Here is a 19428-nt window from a genome sequence, read left to right on the forward strand (position 1 = left end):
TCTGACCCTTTTTCTGATTCCAGACACAAAACCGTTTCCATTTTGCGGAGTAGGCTTTTCTAGTAGAAGGCCTTCTGGCCTCCAAAATGACATCCTGCACCTCCTTGGAGAGTAGGGTCTGCTGTGAATTTAAGAAATTCTCCATGCGGCTAGATTGAGCGTTTTCAGCTGACTGTGAAGAGTTTTGAAGTTGTGCTGAGTCAGTAGAAGAGGCATTAGAGGCAGGATCTATGGTGGGGAATGCGTCAGGCTCCGCAGGAGTGGGTACCAGTGTTGTCTTGGCCAGTCTGGAGCAATGAGAATCATCTTTGGTCAGTCTACTCTGGCTTTTAATAGAACTTTGGCCAGCAGTAGAAAAGGTGGAAAGGCGTAAACCGTCATTGTTGTCCAACTGAAAGAGAGTGCATCCACTTTCCAGGCCTGTGGATGAAAGGTCCTTGAGCAGAACTTTGTCAATTGGTAATTTCTGTGGGTGGCAAAGAGATCTATGGCTGGCCTTCCCCCATGCTTGAATTATCATTGTAAAAACTTGAGGATTTAACTTCCATTCATGTGGATCTGTCATATTTCTGCTCAGGTTGTCTGCCAGTGTGTTTTCCTTCCCTGGCAGGAATTGTGCTTGAAGTTGGATTTGCAATTCCAGAGCCGTGTTCCAAAGGGACATGGCTAGTCTGCACAGGGGATAAGAATGAGTTCCTCCCAGTTTGTTTATGTACCACATCACTATGGTGTTGTCTGTTCTTATCAATAGCTGCCCTGGATGCAGTAGGTCTTTGAAAGCCATAATAGCATTTATTACTGCTAGCATTTCCTTTTGATTGATGTGTAGGTGCTTTTCTTTTTGTGACCATTTGCCCTGAATGCACCGATCTATCATGTGCGCCCCCCAGGCGTAGTCCGAGGCGTCTGTTGTGATGACTTGATTTGCTTGAGGCTTGCAGAATAGGAGACCTATGTTTCTTTGGCATGCTTGAGCCCACCACAGAAATTCCTTTTGAAGACATGGAATCAGTGGTATGATTGGAACTGTGGCTGTGTTGAGACCATAAGTTTTTTAGGTACCATTGAAGTTTCCTCATATGCAGCTTTGCACATGGGATTAGCAGGATGCAAGATGCCACGAATCCCAGAACCTGCAGGATTTTCCTTGCAGTCAGCCTGGTGAAGGTTGCCAGTTTTCTGAAGTATTGAGTTAATTGCCCTTGTTTCTCTGGTGTGAGGTAGGCCATCTGGGTGTTTGTATCCAAGCTGGCACCCAGGAAAATTATTGTTTGAGAGGGTATTAGTCTTGACTTCTTTTTGTTGACTGTGTATCCCAGAGATTTCAACAACATTATTACAAACGCCAGGTGTTTCAGAAGAGTGCGTTTGCTGTCTGCTTGGATCAGGCAGTCGTCCAGATATGGGTATATTTGTATCCCTTGAAGTCTGCAGAAGGCAATTACTGATGCCAGGCATTTCATGAACACTCTGGGCGCAGTAGATAAGCCAAAGGGCAATGCAGAGAATTGATAATGGGATGAACCTGCAAGAAATCTGAGGTATCTTCTGCAATCTTGTCTGATTGGGACATGCAGGTATGCCTCCTTGAGGTCCAATGTCACCAGCCAAGACTCCTTGCCCAGCATGGGAAGAAGCTGCTGTAATGTGAGCATCTTGAACTTTGGTACGAGTAAATATGTGTTTAGGATGGATAGGTCCAAAATAGGTCTCCAATTTTTGCCCTTCCTTGGTACCACGAATAGTCTGGAATAAAAACCTTGACCCTGTTCTTGTGCAGGTACCTCTTGAATAGCTTTCATGTCCATGAGATCTGAAATTTGTTTTTGTGCCTCTGCCCTTTGATTGTGTGGCAGGTTTGGCATGCCTCTCATTTTTGGAAGGGTGCGAAAGTGGAATCTGTAGCCTCTGTCTATAATGTCCACGATCCATTTGTCTTTTTGTGACAACATGCCAATTTTTTGAAAATAATGCCAGTTTTCCACCTAAAGGTGCTGCCATTTGAGCCTTGCTAGGCATGCAAAGGGGAAAGTCATTGGGTCTGCTTTCTGAATGGCTGTGAACTATCCTCACCCCCTCTTGGTGTAGGTGTTTGCCATTGTCTGCCTCTAAATGATCCTTGAGATTGCCCTCTACCTCTCGGGTGCCTGTATCTACCTCTTTGAGGTCTGTCTGTGGCTGGAAAGGACCAATTTTTTGAAGGCCAATTTTTACTGAAACGTGGCGGTTGTACCTGTAGGAAATCTTTCACTGTTTGTATTGATTTTGCCTTTTCCTCCATTTTCTTTAATACCTCCTCAGCTTTAATACCAAACAATACATCTTTTTGAAGAGGTGCATCTAGTAATTTAACTTTGACATGATCTGGTAAGGTTTGCTCTTTGAGCCAAGCATGTCTACGTATGACTGATCCTGTAACAGCAGCTCTACAAGAGGCCTCTAAAGCATCAAAACCACATTGCAAGGTATGTTTACCCACTTGCTCTGCACTATGCAACAAATCCTGCAACTCCTTCAAGTCTGGTTGTTCAGGTTGTGACATTTTGCTTTTCAACTGAGATAACAAAAACTGTTGATACTTTAACATAGACAGTTTAATGCCCTCATGGTTAAAGTGGCCGAGGTGTATACCTTTTTCCCCCACCTTTCTAAAACTCTGGAATCTCTCTCTGAAGGTAATGGATTTTTGGCAGTGGAGGCCTTAATTCCCTTGGGACCTTGTGAAATAGTTTCTGGGTCAGCCGCATGGCTTTTGTATAGGAATTGGTGTGAATCAGGCACCCGCTAATACCGGTCAGGCTTGACTGGAGCTGGAGGTAAAGAATCTGGGTTAAGACTGGCCTCTGAATACACATCATCTAATATGTCCAGGACAGGAGGTATAGCCAGAGGCCTGTGCTGAGGGAGCAAGAGGAAATCCCTGAGCCTTTTCTTGGAGTCTGAGTACTCTTGGCCTTCCCAGTGGAAGTGTTCCCTCAAGGTATGCAAGGTTTCCCCAAAAGAGTAATCCTCAGGGGGGGAGACAGAGGGAATGGACTCCTCTGCATCAGAATCTTCAAAAGGGGAGTAAGAATGTTCCTGGTCCTCAGAATGCTCTGAAGTAATGGAGGCCTGGTCTGAGGATAGGTATTCTTCCTCCACTCTGGGCCTTTTGTCCGGGAGGGGGGGGGGTTGAGAACCCCTGATAAGAGTAATCAAATCCTCAGCCATTTTGAGCATCTGCTTTTTAGGCATGGGGCCTTGAGAGGGGCCCTGTGGAGCTTGTCTTTTAGAATGCATGGCTGCTTTAGATTTAGTGTAAGCCTTAATGTAAAAAGAAGAAGGCCTGAAGACACCTTGAGAGGTGGCAGACCTGTCTGTACTCGGAGTTTCCCCGCCAAGAGTGACTTCGGTATCTGTAGTTGGGGTGTGGGCCGAAGAGCCTGCGACCTCGGGCACAGAAGATACCGCTAATGAAGTGTCATCGGTAGTCAGGGGCTGCGTAGGCACCTCGCTGAGAACCGGAGCACATGTAGTCGGCTTTAGCGTGGTGTCGGTAGAAGTCGTGGACCTTGTATGTCGGTCCTTATCTTTACGTCGTTTACTCAAAATTGGAGTAGGAGTATCCGACGACATGTTGTAATTAAACTTTTTGCCAAAATAGTGTTGGGCGAACTCCGCCCGACGCTTAATAGTGCGTCTGTTGAATGTAGCATAAAAACGACAGGCCGAGAAGTCGTGGTCTGGGCCTAAGCGAGGTATACAGAGGGAATGGAAATCCTTATGCGGTATTTGCTTCCCACAAGAAATGCAATTATTAATTTTGTCTGACATCGGTCTGAGGCAGGAAAAGTTTCCCCAACGGGGTACTTAGCTTTCTAGAAGTCTTCGGTTGAAAAATATTCGTAATCTCAGGAGCTGGCCGACCGGCACTTGCGAACTGCTTCTGCTTCGGGCACCGCGCGGTAAGAAAGACTGAAGAAAATGGCGTTGGCTGGTTCTTTTATAGCCCTGTCACACTGACGTCAGGGAAGAAGCGACGACAACCGACGCCGGACCTAGACTTTGGAATTCGGCCAAACGAGGACCCGCCTGACGGAAGGAGAACCCATCTGTTATGACTGCAGCTGTATGCACGATGAACATCCCGGTTGAAAAACTGGAGACCGGCTCCGAACCAAAATATCCATAACCGGCTCCGAAAGGCTGGGAGCCGATATGGACTTAGTCAAGGGACTACCTTCTTTCGGCACCGATGGCAATGGAACTGAAGGAGAAGCTGTTCTAGCAACTTTCCCCAGCGGCTCCGAAGAAACGGACGGAGCCGGAGAACACTTCTTGGAAGTCGTTTTGTCCTTTTTAGCTGGAGAGGATAATGCACTGGAAGACTTAGCCAAGTCCTCCTCAGAGTGTTTAAGCAGTCCTTTCAAAATGAGCTTGTTCTCCCTCTCCTGTAGCACACGGGGACTAAAGGAATGACAAAACAAGCAGGACTCTTGGAGGTGAATAGCCCCCAAGCAGTACAAGTACACAGAGTGCCCATCAGTTAAAGACATTTTATTGCTGCATTCAAAGTACAGTTTTGTACCTACCATAATGTAGATGTTCGAGTGTTCACCCTGCTGCAGTCATCACACCGGAGTTATCCTGTCGTCAGGCGATCCTGCAGTCGGCCGGATTTCCAAAGTCTTGGTCCGACGTCGGTTGCTGTCGCCTCATCCCTGACGTCAGTGCGCCAGGGGTACATATATTGCAACCGATGCCATTTTCTTCAGTTTGTCTTGCCCCAGATATCAGGTGCCCCCAAAGGGGTGATCAGAATTAGTACCAAATGGTGTGAACACTGCACAAACACAAAATCCCTTCAGCTATAAGCAAATACATCAGTAAGGTATAGCAGAGACTTAGCCAGTAGATCAGCAGGGATGGAGGGAGGGTAACCTGGACTGCAGCTGGGTGAACACTCTAACATCTACATTTATGGTAGGTACAAAACTGTACTATGTTCATCTTGTTACCCTGCTGCAGTCATCACACTTGGGTTGAATCCCAAAGCTAAGGTAGGGGGGAGGTATCATAGAGGGTTAGTGGAGGCAATGAGGCCCTGCAGAACTGCAGTGGCGAAGCCCACCCTGGACTTAGAGTAAAGAGGTAAGTGATAGTGTTTGGTGAAGGTGTGTACAGAACTCCAAGTTGCAGCTTCTAAAATTTCCTTGGTAGGAACACCCCTTAGAAAGGCTGTTGAGGTAGCTGTTGCCCTGGTAGAGTGGGATCTAATGGTAGGAGGAACTGGTTTCCCATGATGGGTATAACAGACCCGTATGCAATGGCCTATCCATTTAGAAATGGTTTGCTTGGATATAGCCCTCCCTTGAGAAGCTGGAGCATAGGATACAAAGAGCTGGTCAGTTTTTCTGAAAGCCTTAGTTTTATCCAAGTAGTAACAAAGCTGTCTGTGAATGTCCAAGGAATGCAGGAGTCTCCCACCTTTGTTCTGTGGATTGGGGAAGAAAGTGGGTAGGTGGATGGTTTGATTTAAAGCTACACTGGAAACCACCTTAGGCATAAAGGAAGGATTAGTTCGTAGAGACACTCTGTCTTTATGAAAAATGAGGAAAGGTTCCACTGCCATTAGTGCCTGTAATTCTGAGACTCTCCTAGCTTAAGTTATTGCCAGGAGCAAGTCTTCCAAGATAGGAACTGAAGGCCTGCAGAGGAAGCTGGTTCAAAGGGAGGTAAGGTTGTTTTTCCAGAACAAAGTTGAGGTCCCATGTTGGTGTAGGAGCTTTTCTAGGTGGTCTAATGTTTTTTGCCCCTCTGAGGAACTGCCTTAGAAGAGGAGTTGAAAATAAAGGTGGATTTGTGTCGTAGTGAGCTGAAATAGCTGAAGCATGGATTTTAATTGGGGAAAAGGAAAGTCCTTTGTGCAACATCTCAGCTAAATACTATAGAATGTGAGGCATGTGAGGTTGAGTTGTGTCTTGGCCTTTAGCTTGGTTCCAGGCACAAAACCTTTTCCATTTGTCCGAGTAAGCCTTCCTGGTGCTTGGCCTCCTGGCTTCCAGAATAACATCCAGAACTGCTTGTGAAAGGGGTGCTGGTTGGATGTTTAATATATTTGCCATGCAGCCAGATTCAAGGTTTTGAGCTGGCTGTGTAGAATCTGTTTGTTTTGTTGCGTGAGCAAATGGGGTATTTGAGGCAATATCCATGGTGGGCTGTGAGCCATATTCTTCAATAGGAGGTACCAGTGCTGGCGTGGCCAGTCTGGGGCTATGAGAATCAGTCGTGGGTTCTCCTTTTTGACCTTCAAGAGAACCTTTGTGAGAAGAGGTAATGGAGGAAAGGCATATGCTGTCAGGTTTTTCGAACTGAAGGAGAGAGCGTCCACTTTCCAAGCTTGATGGTGGAATGTCCTTGTACAAAATATTGTCAATTGGTAGTTTAGAGGACTGGAAAACAGGTCTATATTTGGAAGGCCCCATTTTTGAGTTATCATTGTACATATTTGTGGGTCTAGTTTCCACTCGTGGGGATCTTTGATGTTTCTGCTTAGGTCATCTGCCAATGTGTTTTTCTGTTTTGGCAGGAATTGAGCTTGTAACTGGACTTGGTAGGCCAGGGCTGTGTTCCATAAGATCATTGCTTGCCTGCAAAGAGGGTAGGAATGTGTGCCCCCTTGTCTGTTTATGTACCACATTACTGTGGTGTTGTTTGTCTTTATTGCAAGTTGTCCTGGATGTAGTAGATCCTTGAAGGCTGTCAGAGCTTTCTGTACAGCTAGCATCTCTTTTTGATTTATGTGCAGTTTTCTTTGTTCTGCAGTGCATAGGCCTTGAATGCATTGTCCTGCCATGTGTGCCCCCCCAGGCATAGTCTGAAGCATCTGTTGTGATAGTTTGCCTGGTTGGGGGCAAAGTGAAAGGCTGACCCTTGTTGTGGTGACATGCCTGTGACCACCATAGAAATTCCTGTTGAAGGCAGGGAATGAGAGATATCATTGTGTCTAAGCTGTGGCTGTGTTGAGACCATACGCTTTTTAGGTACCACTGTAATTTCCTCATATGCAGTTTTGCAAATGGTATTATCAGAATGCAAGATGCCATAAAGCCCAAAGCCTGCAGAATTTTTTTTGCAGTTAATTGGGTCTTTGTTGCCATTGTCTTGAAATATTGAGTCAGTTGTAGTTGCTTGTCTGGTGTAAGATCAGCCTTCTGGGCCATTGTGTCCAAACTGGCACCCAGGAATGTCATTTTTTATGAGGGTACTAGTTTTGACTTCTTTTCGTTTACTGTGTACCCCAGGCAATTTAGGAGATGCTTCACAAAAGCCAGATGTAAGAGAATGTCTTTGCTTTCTGCTTGGATGAGGCAGTCGTCCAGGTATGGATATATTTGGATTCCTCTTTGTCTGCAGTATGCAATTAATGGTGCCAGGCATTTTGTGAAAACTCTGGGCGCAGTAGATAAGCCAAAGGGCAGTGCAGAGAACTGATAATGAGTTGAACCTGCAATGAAACGGAGGTATCTTCTGCAACTTTGTTTGATAGGGACATGCAGGTATGCCTCCTTGAGGTCCAACGATACTAGCCATGCTTCCTTGCCCAACATGGAAAGTAGCTGCTGTAGTGTTAGCATCTGGAATTTGGGAACTTGTAGGTAAGTGTTTAGAATTGAAAGGTCCAGAATTGGTCTCCAAGCATTGTCCTTTCTGGGTACTAGAAAGAGCCTTGAGTAAAATCTTTGGCCTTGCTCTCGAATCGGTACCCGTTGAATGGCTCTTATGGCCATGAGAGCTGTAATTTGTTTTCGTGCCTCTGCCCATTGATTTTGTGGCAGGTTTGGCATTCCTCTTTTCATTTAATCCAAGTAATGAATTCATTGGCAAGGTGTGAAAGTGGAATCTGTATCCTCGTAAAATTATGTCTAGGACCCATTTGTCCTTTGTGACCATGTGCCAGTTGTCTGCAAAAAGTGCTAGTTTTCCCCCTAAGGGGGCTGTAAAAAGAGTTTTGCTTGGCCAGTTGAGGTGCAAGTCATTGAGTTTGCCTTCTGGTGGGTTGAGACCTGTCTTCTCCTCCCTCCTGGGTTGTAGTGCTCCATTGGTGAGGTTTATACTGGGCTTGTGGTTATCCTCTGCCCCTTGGGCGCCTGTATTTACCCCTCTCTGAGGTCTGTCAGTGGCTGAAAAGGACCAATTTTTTGTTGGCTAGTTTCTGCTGAAGCAAGGGGTTGTACTTGTAGGAAATCTTTGACTGTCTGCATTGATTTGGCCTCATCTTCCATTTTCTTTAAAACTTCTTCTGCTTTAACTCCAAAAAGAACATCCTGCTGTAAGGGAGCATCTAGTAGTTTTGCTTTAACGTGATCAGGCAGACTTTGTTCCTTTAGCCAAGCATGCCTACGTATAACCGATCCAGTGACAGCTGCTCTGCAGGAGGCCTCCAAAGAATCAAACTCACATTGTAAGGTATGTCTGCCCACCTGCTCAGTGGCGTGCAACAAATCCTGTACTTCTTTCAATTCAGATTGTTGGGAAAGGGAGGTTATCTTTTGTTTTAACTGAGAGATTAGAAATTGCTGATACTTAAGCTTATTTATTTATTTATTTATTTACCATTTGTTGACCGGGAAAGTCTGACTAGGTTCCACAGAGCCTGTTTTCAGCGGAGGCCCGGGGAGAAATGCTCCAGATGCATGTCTTTAGAATGTGGGAGGAAACCCGAGTACCTGGAGGAAACCCACGCGAACACAGGGAGAACATGCAAACTCCACAGAAGGCACCCCAGCCGAGAATCGAACGTGAGAACCTCTTGCTGTGAGGTGACAATGTTAACCACTGCATCACTGTGCCGTGGTTATGAAATTGACAATTTAGTGCCCTCATAGCTAATGTGGCTGAAGTGTAAACCTTTTTCCCCCCACCTGTCTAGTGCTCTGGAATCCCTCTCAGAAGGTACTGGGTTTTTAACCATGGAAGCCTTAGCCCCCTTGGGACCCTGGGAGATAGTCTCTGTGTCAGCTACTGGGCTTTTGTAAAGAAATTTGTGGGAATCAGGTACTCTGTAGTATCTGTCAGGCTTAGCTGGAGCAGGAGGAAGAGAGTCTGGGTTGAAACTGGATTCTAAATAGACATCATCCACAATGTCCAAAACTGGTGGGATGGCAACTGGTCTGTGTTGGGGGAGTAAAAGAAACTCTCTGAGCATTTTCTTTGAATCAGAGTAATCCTGACCTTCCCAGTGAAAATGTTCCCTCATAGTGTGTAAAGTTTCCCCAAAGGAGTAGTCTTCAGGAGGAGAAGCTGAGGGAATAGAGTCCTCAGCATCAGAATCTTCATAAGGAGAGAAGGAGTAGTCTTGGTCCTCAGAGGAGTCTGAAGAAATGAACATTTGCTCAGAGGATGCATAATCTTCCTCTTGTCTAGGCCTTTTGTCAGGAGGGGGCTGGGAACTCCCGATTAAAGAAATCAAATCTTCAGCCATTTTGAGCATCTGTTTCTTAGGCATGGGGCCTTGAACAGGAGACTGAAGTGCAGTCCTTTTAGATTTAGAAGGAGTCTTCGATTTAGAAAACGTTTTAATGGTGAGGGTCGGTCTGTAAACGCCTTCAGAAACCGATGGCGTTTCTGTAGTACTGACGTCCTTTGTAGCAAAGTCATCGGAAGGGCCTGAAGTAAAAGGCTGCGTCGGCCTGGTACATTCCGTCAAAATTTCCGTAGCGGTCTCAGGTTCCATATCTGCGGTAGTCAGGGGCTGCATCAGAGCCTCACTGAGAACCGGAGACCGGATCGGCTGAGGCCTCGGAATCTGGCTTAGGCCTGGGCTGTCTGTCCTTATCCCTGCGTTTTTTGTGCACGCCGGTAGTCGGTTGCTCCGACGGCATGGTGTAGTTAAATTTCCTACCGAAGTAGTGTCGTGCGAAATCAAAGCGTCTTTTAATAGTACGCTTATTAAACTTAGCACAAAACTGACAAGAAGTGACATTGTGGTCTGGGCCTAGGCAAAGTATGCAATAAGAATGAAAATCCTTATGAGGTATTTGCTTCCCACAAGAAATACAATTGTTAACTTTTTCTGACATTGGTCTGAGGCAAGAAAAGTTTCCCCAACGGGGTACTTAGCTTTATAGAAGACTTCGGTCTGAAATTCAAATTCGAAAATCTCAGGAGTCGGCCGACCAGCACTTGCGAACTGCTTCTGCTTCAGGCACCGCGCGGAAAGAAAGACTGAAGAAAATGGAGTTGGTTGCATTATATATACCCCTGGCACACTGATGTCAGGGAAGAGGCGACAGCAACAGACGCCGGACCAAGACTTTGGAATTACGGCCGACTGGGGGACTGCCTGACGACAGGATAACCCAGGTGTGATGACTGCAGCAGGGTAACACAATGAACATCAACAAAATACAAGGAACAAACCAAACTAGGACCAATGATAAGGGTTAGCAAACTTCTTCAGGCAAAAGAAAAGGACAAATAAAAATAAATGCATTTATATAAATTCACAAATCATTACATCATTTCCTTCTCACAAAGACCAAGCCTCAAATTAAAGTACCAAACCACTTACAAACATAGATAAAAAGCATCAATACAAAAATCATACATAAAGATGTATATGTTAAAACAATACATAAATTAAGTCATAAAAATAAAAATGAACACATATGAAATGTACGTATATTTTTAAAACATAAAAAGTTTATAAAAAATATACATATAAAACATGTATCTCTCTTTGAAGATATTGTGAAAGGAAGACAAGTGGATCAATGTGGTTATAAATAAAACATGTATAAGGCCTTATCTCATCAAGGCCTTCATTTTCAAAATGCTTTTAACAGAAACTGAATCATTTAAACCCGGAGAAGTTAAAGCATTCAACTTAAAAGTTCCTTCTCATCTAGTTTCAAATCTTTAGGTCCACCCCTGATGTTGTCACATTTTCTCAATAACCAGGAATCTAAACTCAAGGTTAGGAAAGATATTAATGTGTCTAGCCAAGGCGTTATTCAAGTTATTTTTGTCAATTGCATATATATGTTCACAAATTCTACTTTTGAGGGGGTCTTTCTGTTTTGCCCACATAAAAAGCAGGGCATTTCAAACATGAACTCAAGTAAACAACCCCTCTTGTATTGCAATTGAATTTACCTTTGATGTAATACTTTTTTCCTTTTATAACAAAAGAAGTGACAACATTAATGTATTTACACCAACGGCAAGCTTCACATTTAAACATGCCACAATGTGGCAAGTGGCATCTTGGGGTGCCATTCTCAAGAATACCTTTCAGGTTCCTGTCTTTTCTAAAAACCACAAAGGGAGAGTCACCCACGTGATTTCTGATCGATGCATCATCAAAAAGAAAAAAACAATTTTTAAAAATAATTGATTTCAATAAAGGAGCGTCAATAGAAAAGGTGGTAATAAAACTCAAGCTAGCTATATCAGTATCAGGTGGTACACCTGAATGGCTAGAGTCAGTTATAACCTCATTCGGGCCAGCTATCAATACATTATGATCAACCCCACCTGGTTCCATAAGGGTTTGTTCCTTGTATTTTGTTGTTTGAAGTTTGCAGTTTCGTTTTTTACCACGTCTGAGCTTAACGAGCGGCAAACGAGATCTGGGGAATAGACTTATTGCATGATGGGATACCTCTTAGTCACAAGCCAATTGAAGACTTCGAGCTAGAGTATGGCCGAGTCGGAGCAGAGGTTCAGCTCTGAACCCAAGGGTAAGAATGAAGGCGAGATGGACTACATAACATCAGTTATTTTGTCTACATAAACTCATGTACTTACTCTAGGAAGTGCTTCTCTTCTAGCTTCTACCATTCTAAAGAAAACAGGAAACTGAATGGCCTGATTTACAGAGAACTATTTCAACTTTCCAAAAGAAGTGTAGATTAGGCCTCAGAGATAATTATGAAAGACCAAATATACCTCCTTATGCACAAGCCCCTGAGAGATCCAGTAAGCTGATATGATAGCTGTCATTAAAAAACTAATGTCCAAGAAACAAATGCCAACACTACAAAAACAAAACGTTTAAACAGAATACCAGGTAGCTTTTCAGCCATGAAGTTCAGTTCATGTGGAATTGAGAAGTTCTTTAAAGGAAGGTGGAAATGCAGTGCACCTTAAAAAAAACTACTTAAGTGACCAATGCCGGGCCTCAGTCCAGCCCAAAACAAAGTCAATGTTCAGAAATTTGCATCCAGGGCAATGAAGTAACTGATATCCAAATCAAAGAGGCACATGAAAATAAGTTGGAATTACCAGCATACATATTAACTGGCATGGTACAGAATATCCCTCTGCCCTAATGGAGAACCTCTTCCCCTAGCACAGTATATCTCACACTGCAGTCAGAATGACTGGCGGGATCAGCAGTTACGCTGCAGTAGTCAGACACTGAGGTACAGTCTTATTGCCCCAAATGTAGACAGCTTCTCTTCCTTGTACAACGGACGGTATATTCCTGGAGTACAAGGACCTGAATCAATGCACCTTTCTTGACCCATCAAGGGGCCACAATAATAAGTTATGGTTATTGGTTTGGCATAATGGTTAATGAGTTTACCTTACAAACACAAGGTACAGGGTTTGATACCTTACAAACACAAGGTACAGGGTTTGATTCTCACATGTGAAAGGGAAATTGGCTAGGTTTAAAATGTTCCACAAAGGCAGCTAACCTAATACTTACCTATTAATATATTATAATATACAATAAAGCATGGAATCAAGAGATCTTGACAATATACAGTAGGAAAGCATACAAGAATCCCCCCCTACAACATGGTGAAGAATGCATCCACCACTAGCTCCTTCATACCTTGCTACACACTGCAAAAGAATGGAAGTATTACTTTCTCCCAAATGGCAAACCAGCTGGTCTGCAACATTTCTCACTTCTGGAAGAATTCCACTAGTCATGTCTCCTGAAACCTCATCTCCTACAGAAAACAGGAAAAGCAACCCAAGGTATCTGCCCGCACATTCACTTTGCCCAGAATGAGAAGGAATCTGCCAGCACATTCACTTTGCCCAGACGAATACTGTTGATAAAGTTGCACTTTTGATTACAGCCCACTGCTAGGACAGCATCACTTCTTTACACAGAATGAATGTGTGTGTGTGCCTCCTTGTTTATATTGCACAGGATGGACTAACTGTTGCTGAACCACATTACGAGTTACCCTGGATGCATCGTTTTCTCCACAGCCTTCAGTGAGAGAAGGACTGCGACTCTGTCTGGCTAATGTGGAGCTTCTATCTCTCTTTCTGTGCAGGCTGTTGGGTGGGAACACGTCCTGTGAACCACACAGAAGCCAAGATGAGCTCCCCACCACTGAAGCATATATCACCAAAAACTGCAATTAATTCAGATGCAGGAAGGGGAGATCTATACGATGGGGCTGTCTACGGCCTTTACACAAGGGTTCCCACACCACAAGATCCAGGAGTAAGTTGTAACTACAGCTACTTATAAAAGTCTAGAGCAGTACCCACATCCTCAGATGTGGAAACTTTACCATTAAAATGTGGTCACTATAAGGAACATTTACTGCTTTCTTACTCAGGCTGTCAATACCATAACATTCAGGACCGTATCTGCAAGCAGAAATGATAGGTACTTGAAAGATTCTACTTCTGCACTCATAAATACAATAATCTAAGAAAGGGTCAAAGAAGATTCATCCCAGTTTATGATTAACCCCACAGATCCTAAAATGGAACAACCACTCCAAAGACTATTAGGAAGACACTCAACATGACCTCTAAGAATCTCATTCACATTAGGGAACACATGGGAGTGCTTTCTCTAACAAGGCCTCTGCCGCTATGGCTATCATCCTGGTGAGTAACCTGGCAACACAGGAAAGACAAACCTGAAGCACTTTGTCATGGAAAGTGGTGCTGAGGGAAAAAAATCAAAAAAACCTTCTGTGTGTACCCCTGGCATGGGTACTACAAGGCATTCACTACTTCCAGTAGCACCACAAATGTGTCTCACAGAAGCAGAGGCACAAGTCCCTGAATAATCACCCTTTACAATAAGGCACATCAGATTGTAAGGTTGCGTATGCTCACACATGAATGATGGGCATGGAGTTCAGTATGTAATGGATATCAATGAATTGAAAGAGTACCACAGCCTGGCAACTGCTCTGCCAAAGGCACTGGAGAAACAAAGAAGGCCAGCACTGAGCCCACTGCTAGCATTAATTCATATTCCCACAACCCTAGGGAAAGGTCTCACCTGACATCAAACAGCTTCCTGGAATTTAAGTCCTGAACTCTGGATCCTGGTGAGGAAGAACCGGGGAGAGTTCTTAACCTGGATGACCTGGCCTTGCCGAACTAAAAGGGATGCCTGCAGCAAAGAGTCCTTGACCCCAAATACTGCCACTGAGCTGTGGCCAAGTAACTTCGGGGACCAATCTCTGGGATCAAGCAGATTATGACTATTCCCTTACTGATCAACTGGAGAATAAGCTGTTCTGCACCCAAGGGTATATTCAAGATGTGAACTGGGGCTGTACCCTCCCTGAGCACCTCAAGCAAATGTAACAGAAAATGGGTGCAAATTCACGATCCTATTAATTGAAGCCATGGCAGTAGGAAGCTTTTTATAAAAATGCATGCCATCAAGAGGATTTACCTGCATTCTGCCTTATGCTACCTTCATGCTTAGAAACTATGCTCTGGCAAAGATTCTGAGCTGTGTGGTGTTCCTCCTGCTGAAATCTGTGTTAAGCAATACATTGCTATTCTTCATGCAGCACATTATGTCACATGTTTCTCCCTCCTACTTCTACAAGTGGTCAGACTAAATTGATGGCACTTAAAAACAGTTTCATGTCATGCTTCTCTCCTAGGCAGCATACCCACTGTCAGTACATATGTTATGCCTCATTACCTGATGATCACATGAACACTTGCTAGGATTTAATCTACTTAGCACTCAATGTTGGAAATTTTCCACAATAAACAATGGGCTTTAGATAAGATATGTGCAAGTGGCAGAGAGGTTGGGTATACTTGTCTTAATGTGGAATTGATGTCATGGCATGCATGTGTGCGGTATCCTTAGTAATGAGTGCAGGAGCTTCCATGGAAAAAAATGATTAATTGAAGTGGAAGAAAATGGATAAAAACACAAACATGTCGAGGAAGGTATCTGCTGTTAAAGTAATCCAATTACATTTCATTAATGCAAGGGCATCAACAAACATGCAAAGCCAGCTGTCACAAGAAGGGGTACATCACACATGAAATACGGTAGTGCTGTATGGAACATCAAAAATATATATTTTGCCAAAACAATTTTAATGAAATGGTTACCAGCATTGCTGATGTTTTCCTGAACACATCTCTAACGAACTGAGATGATTACTCACATACTATTTTGAACTTTTAAGATGCATTACAAAGAAATAAAATGCATATTCAAGGCTTCATGAAATGCAAAAGATGCTCACCCTTCAACAAGTCTAAACACTGCACAGCAATCTTGATTAAGTCCTCTTACTCTCAGAGCTTTGTCCAGGCTTTCATACACTGTCATACCATCTCGGACAGTGACCTAGTTGGTAAAAAATAAATAAATAAATAAATAAATAAATAAAAACTAAAAAAATAAACTGCAATTCATACAACAATGTGCATATACATCACACAAATTACAGAATTAATATCGCACCTCTGTCCTGATGTAGAACCTTATCCACTCAGAAGTGAAAGGTCTCCTGTTAGCTTCAATGAGCAACAACTCCCACTGAAAGGTCTAGCAGAAAAGTACAGTTTTGTACCTACCATAAATGTAGATGTCCGATAGGTATGCATCTGCAGTCCTTACATATGGGTTGTCCTGCCTCAGGCAGCCCTTCGGTCATCCGGATTCCAAAGTCTGGGTCCGGCGTCGGCTGATGTCGCCCTTTTCCCCGACGTCAGAGCGCCTGGGGTATAAAAGCGTCAGCCGACGCCATCTTCCTCAGTTTTTCTTGCCCCAGATGCCAGGTGCCCTCTAAAGAAGGCTAAATTTTGGAGAAATGAATAAATTCCAATCATGCAAAGCAATAAAAAACAAATGCAACATAAAAGATAACCCCAGCTAGCTAAAAAGAGGGATAGGTACCCAAAGAATACCACAGAGGGGTAGGAGGGAGGGAAAACCTGACAGCAGATGTTACCTATCGGACATCTACATTTATGGTAGGTACAAAACTGTACTATGTCCTTCAAGGATGCATCTGCAGTCCTTACATATGGGTAGAATACCATGGCCAAGCTGGGGGTGGTAGGACCTAAGAAAAGGATGGTGTAGCTAACATGCCCTGCAGGACTGCAGTAGCAAAGCCTGCTCTGGATCTGGAATATAAGTTGTAATGCTTGGAAAATGTATGCACAGAGCTCCATGTAGCAGCTTCTAAAATGTCCTTTGTAGCCACCCCTCTTAAGAAGGCTGTGGAGGTGGCGGTTGCTCTGGTGGAATGAGGTCTGATGTTAACTGGCACAGCTTTCCATGAAAAAAGAGTAACAGAATGGAATGCAATTTCCTATCCATTTTGAAATTGTTTGTTTGGAAATTGCTCTTCCTTGTACACCATCCTTGTACACCAGCAGCATATGCTACAAACAGTTGGTCAGTTTTTCTGTAAGTCTTAGTTCTGTCCAAGTAGTAGCGCAACTGTCTGTGAATGTCCAGGGAATGCAGAAGTTTCTCTCCTTTATTTTGTGGATTTGGAAAGAAAGTAGGCAGGTGGATAGCTTGGTTCAGTGAGACCCTGGAAACCACCTTTGGCATGAATGAGGGATTGGTTCTCAAAGAGACTCTGTCCTTATGGAAAATGAGAAATGGTTGTACTGCCATGAGGGCCTGTAACTCAGATACTCTTCTTGCTGAGGTTATGGCCAGAAGGAAGGCAGTCGTCCAAGACAGGAATTGTAGTTCTGAAGATGCTGCTGGTTCTAAGGGAGGTAGAGTTAATTTTTCCAACATGAAGTTAAGGTCCCATGTAGGCACTGGTGGTCTCCTTGGAGGGTTGATGTTTTTTATCCATCTTAGGAACTGCCTTAGCAGAGGATGAGAAAATACAGGTGGATCAGTGTTGTACTCTGCTGAAATAGCTGAAGCATGAATTTTTATGGATGAATAAGAAAGGCCATTATGGAGCATTTCAGCCAAGTATTCAAGGATATGTGGAATGCTCATCACTGTCGGATCATGACCCTTTGCGGTGCTCCAGGTTCTAAATCTTTTCCATTTTGCTGAATATGCCTTTCTTGTGGAAGGCCGCCGAGCTTCCATGATGATATCCTTTACCCTCTTGGATAGTTTATCCTGGTGAGGAGTCAAGGTATTTTCCAGGCTGTCAGCTGCAAGGTTTTTAGGCTGGAGTGCAAAGTTTTGTAATTGTGCTGTGTCAGAAGAAGTGGCCATTGTGGTAGAGGCCACGGTTTCATGCGTGACATGCTCTTTAACAGTGGGTACCAGTGTTGTCTTGGCCAGTCCGGAGCTATCAGAATCACTTTTGGTTGCTCTGTCCTGATCTTCAGTAAGACCTTGGTCATTAAGGGAAGAGGTGGGAATGCATATACTGTTAGAGCATTCCAGCTGAAGGATAGGGCGTCCACTTTCCATGCTCAAGGATGGTATGTCCTTGTGCAGAATTTCTTCAGTTGATGGTTGTGGAGGGAGGCAAAAAGATCTATGTCCGGCCTTCCTCATAATTGTGCTATCTGAAGAAAAATGTCTGGATGCAACATCCATTCGTGTGGATCCATGGTGTTTCTGCTTAGGCTGTCCGCCAGTACACTGTCCTTTCCTGGTACGAACTGGGAATGCAGCTCTATATTGAGTTTTAGGGAAAGTTCCCAAAGATTCATTGCCAGCCTGCAAAGGGGGTAGGAATGGGTACCTCATTGCTTGTTTATGTACCACATAACTGTGGATTTGTCTGTCTTTATTAGCAGGTGACCTTGATGCAGGAAATGTTCGAAGGCCTCGATTGAATGTATCACTGCCAGCATTTCCTTTTGGTTGATGTGCAGGCGCAATTCCTTTTGTGTCCATTGCCCTTGAATACATCTGCCCTTCATGTGCGCTCCCCATCCATGGTCTGATGCGTCCGTTGTAATGGTTTGGCTGATATGAGGCTTGCTGAAAGGCAGACCCATGTTTGACTGACTTGCTTGTGCCCACCACAGAAATTCCTTTTGAAGGCATGGAATGAGGGGGATCAAAGCTTCTAGGCTGTGACTGTGTTGAGACCATAGACTCCTTAGGTACCATTGTAGTTTCCTCATATGCAGCCTTGCTTGTGGAATCAGAAGAATGCAAGATGCCATGAAACCCAGGGCCTGCAGGATTTTCCTTGCAGTCAGCTGGGTTTGTGTTGTCAGATTTCTGAAATAATCCGGTAATTGTTCTTGTTTTTCTTCTGTGAGAAAAGCCATTTGGGTGTTTGTATCCAGCTTTGCACCCAGAAAAATTATTCGTTGGGATGGAACAAGTCTTGATTTCTGAATGTTGACTGTGTATCCCAAGGCCTGTAGTAGGCGGATGGCATAGTTCAAGTGTTTTACCAATGTTTGTTGGCCGTCCGCTTGTATAAGGCAGTCGTCCAGGTATGGGTATATTTGAATCCCCTGAAGTCTGCAATGTGTAATTACTGATGCCAGGCATTTCGTGAATACTCTGGGCGCAGTAGATAAGCCAAAGGGCAATGCTGAGAACTGATAATGCTCTGAACCTGCAAGAAATCGGAGGTGTCTTCTGCAACTTTGTCTGATAGGGACATGCAGGTATGCCTCCTTGAGGTCTAGAGTTACCAGCCAGGACCCCTTGCCCAGCATGGGAAGGAGTTGCTGTAAGGTCAGCATTTTGAATTTTGGCACGATGAGATAAGTATTCAGTGCGGACAAGTCCAGAATAGGCCTCCATCGCTTTTCTTTTCTTAGAACAAGGAATAGTCTGGAATAAAATCCTTGGCCTTGTTCTGTGTAAGGAACCTTTTCTATTGCCTTCATTTGTATTAGTTTGGAAATTTGCTTGAAAGCCTCTGCCCTTTGATTTGGTAGCAGGTTTGGCATGCCTTGTCTTTTTGGTAATGTATGAAAATGGAATCTGTATCCTTTGTCTATTATTTGCAGTATCCATTTGTCCTTTGTAATACTGTGCCAATTTTCTGAGAATAAAGATAGCTTTCCGCCCAAAGGTGCTTCCAATTGAGCCCTGGTTGGCGGAGTCAAAGTCAAGTCATTGAGTTTGCCCTTGTGCAGTAGTTGTAGGTCCTGCACTACCTCTCTGGTTAGGAGGCTGCCATTGACGTCCTCTGTAGGAGCCTCGAGCTTGCCCTCTACCTCTGCCATGCCTGTTTTTGCCTCTTTGAAATCTGTCTGTGTCTGGAAAGGACCAATTCTTAGAAGGCC

At 44.0% G+C, this 19428-nt stretch overlaps 1 protein-coding gene across 2 annotated transcripts in view; it reads right to left on the reverse strand.

Moving 5' to 3' along the window:
• Positions 1 to 15575, reverse strand: part of ARAF (A-Raf proto-oncogene, serine/threonine kinase) — a 1692569-nt gene extending 1676994 nt beyond the window's left edge. For both annotated transcript variants that reach the window (XM_044080303.1, XM_044080302.1), the window contains exon 1: positions 15477 to 15575. In XM_044080303.1, the coding sequence (XP_043936238.1) occupies positions 15477 to 15562 (86 nt within the window). In that variant the 5' untranslated portion in view covers positions 15563 to 15575. The remainder of the gene's footprint in view (positions 1 to 15476) is intronic.
• Positions 15576 to 19428: the final 3853 nt, after the last annotated feature.

This window comes from Protopterus annectens, chromosome 8.part0, assembly GCF_019279795.1.
Source record: "Protopterus annectens isolate FY-2018-M chromosome 8.part0, PAN1.0, whole genome shotgun sequence".
NCBI lineage: Eukaryota > Metazoa > Chordata > Ceratodontiformes > Protopteridae > Protopterus > Protopterus annectens.